The sequence below is a fragment of the Diadema antillarum genome, unplaced genomic scaffold (genome assembly GCF_040938485.1).
Source record: "Diadema antillarum isolate AM-2024a unplaced genomic scaffold, OU_Dant_1.0 seq00002156_RagTag, whole genome shotgun sequence".
Lineage (NCBI taxonomy): Eukaryota > Metazoa > Echinodermata > Echinoidea > Diadematoida > Diadematidae > Diadema > Diadema antillarum.
In genome coordinates, this window is record NW_027272795.1 from 103,796 (window position 1) to 115,862 (window position 12,067).

General features: G+C 35.7%; 1 protein-coding gene across 1 annotated transcript in view; it reads left to right on the forward strand.

The window, feature by feature from the left end:
- LOC139714076 (uncharacterized) overlaps positions 1-11,195 on the forward strand; it is a 45,708-nt gene extending 34,513 nt beyond the window's left edge. Inside the window, exons 6-8 of the mRNA XM_071625802.1 lie at positions 6,514-6,627; positions 9,337-9,480; positions 10,619-11,195. Coding sequence (XP_071481903.1) covers positions 6,514-6,627; positions 9,337-9,480; positions 10,619-10,660 — 300 coding nt within the window. The 3' untranslated portion in view covers positions 10,661-11,195. The remainder of the gene's footprint in view (positions 1-6,513; positions 6,628-9,336; positions 9,481-10,618) is intronic.
- Positions 11,196-12,067: the final 872 nt, after the last annotated feature.

A 12,067-nucleotide genomic window follows, 5' to 3' on the forward strand; every position in this document is an offset into this window, starting at 1 on the left:
AAGACTTCTAAGTTAAGGACAAATTGAAAAGAAGAAGAAGAAGAAGAAGAAGAAAAAAATTCTCAGCATTACAATCATATTCAATTAACTCATCCAGACTGGATGTTCTCTTCCTATCAAAATGTTTCATGAAAATTCTTACACAGGAGTTCTATATAGAGAGTTTCAATGTACAATTGTAAGAGTCTTTCGTAGACTCTTGTTCATGGAACAATGAGTGGAATTACCCACTCTGAAGACTTGGTTCATGCTGTAGCGACATTTTATTCATGAGTATGTCCAAATTTCATAGCTGCTGGTTACTTTAAACACAAACATTTTTGTGTGTGCATATTTTGTGCTACTTCTGATTAGCATGAATTATAAAACCCGCAAAAATATCTTCATAACTTTCTCTGCACATTTGATTGGGTTAAGAATTCAAGAACCCGCAAATATGTTTTTGATCACGCAAAAAATTGACATTTTACTGTATTGTACTGTTTGTACATTCACATCATGGCTGGAAAACAGGCAAACCGATTTGAGACTGAATAATAAAGGGCCGTAACCCGTTGCAGACTAGTCCAGAGTATCCTTGGGCTGAGGTTAATGGGAAATGCATTTGATGTTTGATAAAAATTTGAATGTACCTGAGTAAAACATATTTGCAGCAGGAATTTTGCTTGTAAATGTCAGGTCAGTTTCTAGCATTAATGAGTTCAGTTGTTTCCATCACGTGACATGCTATCTTTAGGAAGCCTTTTAGGAATTTTAAAAAATCTTCATTACTATTATTATTGTTATCTTCTATTAATGGCAGTATTCTCACAGTAGTATTTGAAATGACCTTAGATGCACACTAATGTCAAATATTTACCTGCAATAGTGTTGGCTTTCATGCAGTATGGGTAATTCCTTTGAAAAGTACTGTTGCGTGCAGTTTCTCAGCTGAACAGACAAAATACACATTTCTGATAGAATACTGTGCCATCTAATTGCACTTTTTGAACCTTATGTTCATGCAAGCTTTTAAACCTTATAAATGCAGTATTAAATTCATTGAGGGAATTTACATCGCAAAGGAATTCTGGCCTTGCTTGCATGCAGTGTAGTTTTGACTGAGTGTGTATGCTTCAAACAAGATTGTTGAAATTAACATGTTCCTTGAGGTAGACATTGAAATTCAAGCTCGAACACATTATACTACTCTTATTATAAAGGTGTTTTTTTTCTTGTTCTTATGATTATCAAAAGAGCCAGAAACATTCTTCTATTTGCATTGTGTTTTCAATTACCTCTGCTGCTGTTGGAAAGTGCTGTGGTCAAAGTATACTTTAATTCCATGCACAGTTTTAATGATTGTTACTGTTCATATTGGAAGAAAAAAAGAAATCCCCTCATAACTTAACTGCAAATCTAGCAGCTTACAAGCTGAATGTGCCGGAGCTCTCTACAGCTCCAGTAATTAAATCATCAGTCAAGGTGAGACCAAAGTGCTGCAGTCCTCACATTTACTTCTCACATAGTGCGTCATGATTCACCTGTTCACTGCCGTCAAAATTATACATTTGGGTAATTCCATGAAGTTGGGGCAGTGTCCATGTAGCATCGTGATATTTGAAAAATATATTTCAGCATAACTCAATATCAATTATGCTATACATTTATTGTTTGTAGACTTTACATTTGCATTGAGGCCACACATTTTCTTGGAAACTTTGTGCCATTCAGATTCAATTTTGATGAAGTTATTAAACAATATGTAACAGTGTCCTGTAGCATCGTGACGTGTCCATGTAGCATCGTGATATTTTAAAATTTGGTCTTAAGAGACAAATTATGGCAATTAGCTTGACCAAAATTTGATGCAATATGCATATTCACTAGATTAGTCGGATAGCTAAATATCTCAAATTTCCTGTACACAGTTTTAATTTTAAAAGAAAATTACAAAATGAATTACAAAATGTATCACAATGCTACACGGTGACCTTTTTTGTTACATTTGGTGGACACCGCGTAGCATAGTGACACATTTTGTAATTTTCTTGTAAAAGTAAGACTGTGGAAAGGAGAGTAAAGATATTTAGCTATCTGACTAATCAAGTAATTATGCATATTATATCAAATTTTGGTCAAGCTAATTGCATCAATTTGTCTTTTAGGACCAGATTTTAACTATCACGATGCTACATGGACACGTCACGATGCTACAGGACACCGTTACATTTTTTTTTTAATAACTTCATCAAAATTGAGTCTGAATGGCACAAAATTTCCAAGAAAATGTATGGTCTCAATACAAATATAAAGCTATGAACAATATATGTATAGCATAATTAGTATTGAGTTATGCTAAAATGTAACACTTTGTGCCCCAACTTCATGGAATCATCCATTTTCATTACAAGTTTGAGTGTTTAAATCACTAAATCACATATCATCAGCTGAGAACCAGTTGGGCAGTATTGCATTCTAATATTTCAGCACAAACAAAAACAGAACAATCACTTTTCATGAAATAAAAAGTTTACTAACTCAAAAGTGGGTAGATTTATAAACATTGTCCCCAAATCAGGCAAAATATTATTCTTGTAGGTTTTTATCTTTAGCATTTTAATGACAATGAAAACAATCAAAAATTTACGCTATGACATAGAGGAGATCAAGCTATACAGTGTGATACCAATAACTCGATACCCCCAAATTGGGGTAACACCCTTAATTCTTGTTCTCAGGCAATGATATTTTGCTTTGTGGCCTTTTCGTGGACAAATGTACAATTAACAAAGGAACAACATATGTGTACACTGTAAGAATGGAGATTTATGCACAGAGCATTAACACTGCATTCATACACTTGTAGAATCAACAGGCGCCTGACTGGGTCTTATACCATTCACTGTGGTGTATATGTCTCAACTTTCATGCAGTATGGCAGTCCTATAGTTTTCCCCTGAAAAAAATTTGATCACATGATTGTGGATCTAGAAGTAATTGTATGCTGCAGAGCATACTAGAAACGTATCTGTCCTCCTGCAGCTATATATAGCTTGTTCCTATGTAAACAGAGACGAGAAAGGCAAGGCCTACAGGCAAATGGTCTTTGCTCAGCAGTTCATCTACATCTCCTATTAAAAGGCAAACCAGTCTATAGTAAGATTAGTCGTGGCAGAGTCATTGAATACTTTGTGATCCTGTTACACACATCACCTAAAAGTTTGTCTAAGTACATGTATTATAAAGCTGTCAATGCAAGAATTGGGAAATTGATGAAGATTTTACATGATGTAAAGAAGAAGTGTCATTTGAAGGCATTTTCTGTGAACATGACAATAACTGCCACAAACCTTACTACTGTGCAATTGTTTTATTAGCTTTAAATTCTTTATTTTGATTCTGGGAAATGTTTGTGTTGCTGTTACACAATTTGGCACATAACTGATACCTCAACAGTGTCCTCTGCTATCTAGATGGATACTATTAAAGCTTAGTGCTGTCATAGATATACATATGTTACGATAAAGAATTAGAACATAAAAAAAAAATCCCCTAGCTATTCATACAAGTGTCTTAAATTGAAATGTAAAGTGACATAAATTTCTACCTTTAAATGCAAATTGCATTGCCTGCTTGTTTTCATAATCCTTTATCATTTCAGTTTGATGCTGATTATTGCAATTTCGCTGCTGCCACCATGCTAGTTTAGAAGGACACAATTAAACAATTTCATTGCAGTTCTCCAGGAACTTTAATACAAAAACAACTCACAGACATGGCCAGCATAGTGCACCATTTACACAAGAGGGTGACACCACCAATTGCAAAATATTGAATTTGCCGTCTGATTTCTGTGTGACTTTGGTGTTTAATGACCAGATTGAATTTCCCAAATGTAAACTACCATAAGCTACCATTGTTCTGTAGAGTCCGCAGGAGAACAGTACGAAATTGTGCTGTATGTTAGAGTTCATCGCAGTGTGAATTGTGGTATGGCTGCTTTAAGGCTGCTTCGACTAAGTGCCAATTTGTCAAAAGCCTGTTACCTTTACTTTATCCGAATGACAGTCAATGTTTATGTAGCTCCTCCCCTGCTGATTAACTATCGTCCATAATTGGCTAATTTGTCATAGAGAGCTTTTATAGGATAATTGCTCATAACTTCCAAAGGGATGTGGCGTATATGTTGATGCTAGGTGTGCTGTGAAACACTGCCCAGTTGGTTTATATAGCATGCTGTTTACCCGATATTCCCTTATCTGGAAGCCGAACATAACCAATTTATTATACCCCCACCAACACATAGTGTGTACGGGGGTATACTCTATATAAAGTGGTTATTTTTGCGAGGGTTTAATCTATATTTCGTCATCGTTGAACAATATGTTGCCATGGTAACAGTATATTTTTAATGAAAATTATACAATTTTGGTTCAGCTGACTCAGTTTTTTTTTTTGCATTTGGCTTCAAATTTGACACATGTGACCACTATATTACCTAGATGTGCAAAATTCATCTTTCTTCATTGTTGAAAAATATGTTGCCATGGTAACAGCATATTTTAAATGAAAATCATGCGATAATGTGATTTCAGCTAACTCCCTCAGCTTTTGAGCATTTGACTTGAAATTTGGCACATGTGACAGCTATGATATATATTTGTGCAATCTTAATTTTTTGTTAATGTCAAACATTGTGTTGCCATGGTAACTGCATTTTTTTTAAATGAAAATCATAGAAATTGCAGATTTACTTATCTTGCTCCCTCAGGTTTTGAGCATTTGACTTGAGATATGGCACATGTGACTATCAGTGAGCAAAATATACCTTTATTCAATGTTGAGCAGTACATTGCCATGGTATTTTTTTGTTCTTTTTGCAATAAAAACAAAGTAATTGCTAGTAGAGCTACACGTAACTCTCTCAGTGTTACATGTAGGTGGGGGTATTAAATCACATTGAGTGATAGTTCTAGTTTAGTCAGGAACACATTGCACGGAAAGATTGAAGCTTAAATATTGCCCAAAGCCCTTCTGCTTTTCTCCAATTTCATATTACATTCATTTTGCAAAGTGAAAATCAAATCTAATTGATTTTTATTTTTATGCCTCCGCCACGAAGTGGTGCCGGAGGCATTATGTTTTCGGGTTGTCCGTCCGTCCGTCCGTACGTACATCCATACGTACGTCCGTCCGTCCGCTTTCGTTTACGCGATAACTTAAGTAATATTAACTGGAATTTTACCAAACTTGGTCCAAGTATGAAGTATGATGGGGCAATTATTTGATTAGATTTGGGGTGAAATTGGCTAAAGGTCAATGGTCAAAGGTCAAGGTCAAATCATGAAATTGTATCCGTTTACGCGATAACTCATGACTGGATAGAGCAAATTTCACCAAACTTTGTTGGAGGATGATGTATGATAGGACAATTGCTTGATTAGTTTTTCAGTGAAATTGGACAGAGGTCAAAGGTCAAAGATCAAGGTCAAATCCTAAAATTTATCTGTTTACGTGATAACTCAAAACTGGATGAAGCAGCGTTCACCAAACTTGGTCCAAGGATGATGTATGATGGGACAATTAGTTGAGTCAATTTCAGTGACATTGGCAAGAGGTCAAAGGTCAAAAGGTCAAGGTCAAATGCTACAAATGTTGCAATTTTCCCCATATCTATGCAATGCCCAAAGGTATTTTCTTGAAACTTGGTGTGGACATGTACTACTGCGTAAAGATTGTCCAGAGAGAGTTTCATGTCATAAGGTCAAAGGTCAAAGGGTCAAAGGTTCGGTGAAAATGTTGCAATATCACTTTTCTCGCAAATGGTTCAATGTATCTTCGTGGAGCTTGGTGCATACGCATGTACTGACTGGCAGGGATTATCTGGGGAATTTAGGGGTCATGGGTCAATAGTCAGGGGTCAAAGGTCAAGGTCAACTTCTCAAAATTTTGCTATTTCCCTCATATACTAGTATATATGCAATGCTTGCATTATTAGTTTTAAAACTTATTCATGCATTACCTAATGGAGATTCCCTGGGAAATTTCCAGCCAGAAGGTCAAAGGTCAAAGGCCAGGTTTCAATGCCCCCCAAAAAAATCTATTTTGTACTGTAATTACACTCTTTCTTCATACCTTGGAAATTACTCAATGCATAAACTTATAAAAGGGTCGGTCAGAAGTCAAGTAAAAATTCTCAATTCCCTAAATATGTGTACCTGCACTCTTGGGCAATTATAGCAAACCCAGTTCAAGAAAAGTGAACATTCAAGATATTTCTGATAAACCTGACATTTCAATATTTTGCCAGCTATGTGAAACTGTCATCACACATTGTGAAGACATTGTATTGGGAGAATCATGCATTATGGCGGAGGCATCAGTCGCCATAGCGACATTTCTAGTAATTCATACACTGATTAAAAGTCTGCTTTCAGCTGGACAGCTGTTTTTCAGCATGCCATGAGTGTGTGATGTCTCAATGTTATTTCACATTTTCTTTGTGTCATCTTACAATTTGTACCCTGACAGGACATCACCGGGTGGGGTGAGAATGACCGAGGAGTCTCCTACACCTTTGGTGGTGATGTGGTCAGACAGTTCCTGAAGAAGAATGACCTCAGTCTCATTGTCAGGGCACACCAGGTAAAACACAAGCTAAGACAGAAAAATTACTTTTTGCTTTGGATAATGCACTACCTCCAAACTCATCAAGGTACATTGGGCACAGCCAGACAGAGACATATAATGTAGATGCCCACAATATATACATGCACACAAAACAAAAAGACACTGAAAAAAACAAGAATTTTCATAGTTTCTTACCAACTTGTCTGCATCAGTACCACATTTTTTTTTTTAAATAAAAAAAATATGGCATACACGTTGAGAGCATTTACATGTTGTGTTCTCTTTTGTATCAGAATTTTTGTCAACTCCTCATTGAGATACTTTGTCTACCCCCCCAAAAAAAAAAAAAAAAAAAAAAAAAAAGATAATACTTCCAGGGTGTCACATACAGTTACAATGCAGGTCCTAGTTCATATTTATAATTTAGTTGCCATTCAAAACCATGGCAATTACACATCAAACCATGCATCATACTCTATGGAAGACTAAAGCTTACATAAATTATGTATAATGTAGGCCCATAATAAGCATTGCACATGTTTCAGTTGCAGTCTTATGATTCCTGAACTGACCAGTATTTGGCATGAATTTATTTCATATAATATCAAACATAATTTCACATTTTAGTCTATCATACAGTATAATGCATGATTTGAGAAACTGAAGTCTACTCACAACAAAGGGTTTATTTCAGCATATTCCAAAAATATGTGTATATATATAATATATACATGTTTGTCTTGTATGGTGGATACATAATAAAGGGTAAGCAGGTTGTGTGGCCATTAAAACACAATACAATTTCACACAAATTTCAAAATCTCTTCAGTGTTCCTGCTTGAAGGTTCACTGATAGTATCGATGTAAAACATTCAAAAGTTATGAACATAATAATTATAGGTCTGACATTTAATATGTGCAAGGTATCATTGCTGTATGGAGAAACCACTGAACATGTTTTGTGTTTAATACGGTATACTTAGTATACATAGAGTCATGTGTGAATGTGTGTGTGTGCGTGTGTGTGCGTGTGTGTGCGTGTGTGTGTGTGTGTGTGGTCAATTTGTGCATGCAAACAACCCTGGGTCCAAGGGTATAACGGGTAGTTTGCAGGCACAAACCCTTGTTCGCGTGAAGGAGTCTGCGCCAAGACTACTTCATGCACTAACCGGCACTGTCCGTCAGCCTGTAGGGAGACGCTACAGTACAGGGCCTATGGGACAGTGTAGTCTTGGCGCAGACACCTTGACCAAAAACAAGGTTTTATGCCTGCAAACAAGCGGTCTGGCAACCCCTTTCCCGACCAGATATTTTGTCAGTTTTTATATTTTGATTATGTACACCCATAGGACATTCATATAGGCCAAGTTTGGTCCATGGGCTCCATGGGGTAAATTACACCCGCCGGAGGGCCTTTTCGGGGGGTCCCTGGGGGCCGAACCCGCCCTCAGGGACCAGGCTGACAGGCATTTTTTTAATGAGAAGGGTGGCCCCAGCAACTCTGAGGGGTGAAACCTTTTGGGCTTGATGGGGTAAATTGACCAGCAGCCAGCTCTCAGACTATGATTAAATTGATTAAATTTCTCATAAATCCCATTCAAATGTCGATTTCAGGGGAAATATATGATCACAGCAATTTTAATAGTTAATAATATCCAGGAGTTCAGCGTGAAGCTGATAATAGAATATGTTTGATCGACCTTTTGAAAGTAACTATTTTTTGTAAATTACGAACATGCTGAGGTAGTGCATTCCAGACAGCACTTTGTATACAAATCATACAAAATTTAATTGATCAAAATACTCTTAGTTTTTTGAGAAACTTAGGGACATGGAATTCGGGACATACGATCAAAATCATACAAAATTTTGATAGAAATACACATTTTTTTATTTTTTTATTTTTTGCGTGGCAAGCTAGAGCATTTTATATGTGAATCTTGTAGATGGAAATGGTCAAATTTTCAAGTAGTTGAGCTGGGATTTTACACATATGATTGCCATATTGAGCAGTTGTGACAGACACCATTTTTGTCAGTATCATGAAATATATTGCCATAGTAGCATCTATTTTTAATACAAAACATCACAGTCTTGTCGATCAAACTGCATTGTACTCCCTCATTTTTGAACAATATGAAATTAAGCACATATGATCATAATGATATGTAGTTCTGCAGGATACCTTGCTTTTGATAGAAGTTGAAAGAATGTTTCCAAGGTAAAACAACACTCTTTATTATTGTCAGCAGTGTACCAGTACAGAAGTGTTTGCTAGGGTGTATTTATTTTAACACCTTCAGTGATATTTCTAGTGTGAAGTAGCATTCCAACATACCATGATTCAGTTTTTATCATTTGATTTGGATGGCTAGAAGACCTGTGGGTCATGGTAAATACGTTTTCCTTTCTTGCCCCTGGCAGCCCAGTTTGTTATGTCGCGATGTAGGCCTATTTTTCCATTTTTTCTTAATGACTATGATATGATTTATTTTGATGTTTGTTATGCTGAATTAAATTTGTTTTTTGATTGTATATGTGGAGACGAATGAAATGCCAAATGATATAAATAGTGATAATGATAATAATTACAATAATAAATGCTCTCCAAATCTAATGAGTTATACTAAAGCTGAGAATCTCTTCTCTCAGGATCTGACAGCTAAAAATTCTTATCTAGCAACTTTCTCGACTAGTTATCTTCATCTGTATTTTCTCTTGCAGGTTGTGGAGGATGGCTACCAATTCTTCCAGAAAAGAAAGTTGGTGACGCTGTTCAGTGCTCCAAATTACTGTGGAGAGTTTGACAATGCCGGTGGAGTCATGATTGTTACACAAGACCTCACATGCTCGTTCTCCATTCTACAGGTAAAGAGGCATCTGTCTTTTATTGTTAAAGTGAACATTTTTGTGTGGGTTATTTTCTGTGCTCAGTTCGGTAAAACAGTTTTTTTATTTTTTTTATTCCATGGAATCAAAGAAATGAATTATCATTACATAATTCATTATTACAAGCAAATATATGTGCTTGCTTTTATTTTTGTGCTAGTTTTATGTCATGTGTAATGCACAAAAAATTCCCACTGTTATAGTTCGATATTTGGGCATATTAATTTCAGAAACATCTTACTGACTATTAAGCTCTGAATCATTTTAAGATTTTAAATGAAGGAAAGGAATAACCATATTTTTTTTAAATTTCATGACATTTTTGCTAAAGTTCTTGGTGAATTTCTGATACGTTTTCTCTTTTCTTCATAGAAAACGACTTTGATCGTACATATCACACCAGCAAGTTCTGTTTAAAGTAGGATGAACTTGAGGATAAACTTGAGGATAAACCCTTATGTGATTCGAGTGCCGTTTGGCACAAAAAGCCTCATACAAGTATTGTACACACTGTCCTAAATCCGTGGCACAGAAACAGTTTATCAGGAAATACATGTGTAGATTTGCTAAAACACTTCCATTTTTTTTTGGGTCATCTATGTCTAATATACATTAAAACTAAGTCTAGAGAGATAATCACAGGGATTTCATTTCCCTACCAGACTGAATGTTTTCATACCAGTTTCAGACAGAATTGCCGATTGTGCAACCAAAACATTTACCAACTACCAGTAGGCGGTAGTGTGTGGGACTTCTCAGTATTGTGATGTGTTGGCAGTGATATCCAGCACAGGCAGCTCACCATTCACACATGCACTTCATTTTTATTGCCATTTTCTTTTTTGGCATTGAACCTGCTGTCATTGATATCAGTTGGTAGAATAACTCTGCATGCATTAGTTTATAATAGACACTGAGCTTTGTATGGGGTAATTGCTTCATTCTACACCAGCCATAAATGACCAATGACTTTGTCAACATCTTGTGGCTGGTCAAAAGAGAAAAGAAAGAAGAAAAAGTCCACCATACTCTTTTTTTTTTTTTTTTTTTTTGGGGGGGGGGGGTATATTTTCATGTTCTCTGGTTCTCTCTGCATCCTTATTTTCTCTTTCGTCAGCCACAAGGAAATGGACCAAAGCAAGAATCAAAGAAGAAATGATGTTTCAGCTTCTCTTGTCTACCTTTCCTGGACTTACAGAGGAATCCATCACATCAGCTGGGATTCTTCCAAGAATACTGATTGGAGTATGCCAGATTTAGCTGACATCTTTTTTTTTTTTTTTTGTCATGTCTTCTGCTGAAGTAAATTTTTCAGAAAAAGACACAGGTATGATTAATCTTTCTCTCTGCCATTGTATAGCAAGGTACCTGTAAGAAAGTTGTTTGATCTATTCAGAGTTTTATGAAAATGTTGATATTTTCCACCTTTTGATCAGTGTTGATCAACACTTAGCATACTTTTAGTATATATTTGATCTGCTGAAGGGAAAGATTCAAACATGATCTGTGGTTCATTGTGAAAAGACATTCATTGTTTAGATTTACTTTTTAAAGTAAAGAACATCTCAATTTACAAACACTCTCTGAATGCATAAATACTTGCATTGATGTAAACTTATTTCGTCAGTTTGAGAAACTTGGCATAAAGTGACTCACCAGCTTGAGAAAGACAGTGCTAGCCTAGTGCAAAATAAAAGTAGTGCATTGTTTTTCATCTTTGACAAAAAAAAACATAAAACAAAGCCAAAATAATTAAGATGCAAGTAAACCTTTGGGATGAGATAAACTATGTTTTTGCACTTTGATGTTAGTCTTTCTTTCGTAAACTTAAATTCATCTTCGAAGATTTTTTTAGTCCTTTTCTCTTATTATCTTGCCTGGCTGAAAATGATGTCTGCACTAGATCTAAACAAGGCTGGTTTTCTGGAGAAAGCCTGGAGAAAAAGGTACTTTAGCTCTCTTTACCATTGTATTAATGGTGCATTTCTGGTCCTGCATGAAGGATGTAGTGTCCAATCTGTAATTATTCATTGCTTACTCGTCTGGAGATGAATATTTCTGCGAGGTACCATGTGACCAAAGATGAACTCTGTTGACCGAGTTAGATTATCCATCTCATTTGATGTGGGAAATAACTAGAGCTATCCATTTTCCAGCATAGTTTGGTGATCAATAGAGTGTTTGACCACCGATGTGTGGATAAAAGAAAAAGATAGCAAATGGTAATCTATCATTATCAAAGAGATGATATTTCTCTATTTTCAAATTGCTAACATGCTGCAGATTTGCAGAAGACGTTAGTTGAATATTTGCCACAAATATTTTGATGAGCATTTTACCCAGATCTCATGTAGTAAGTTCTGCAGCAGTAAAGTTTGAAGGATAGCAAATATTTCATTTATGTGTGGTTGTTCAGCATACCTTGTGTGGTGATTTTAGGTTTATAGTTGTTCATAATCAAAGGCTTTCATAAAACTTAGAGACCAATAAGAGAAGTGTGACCACAGGATAGCTTTATATATATGATATATATATACATAATACATATACATTGAAAAGAAAATGT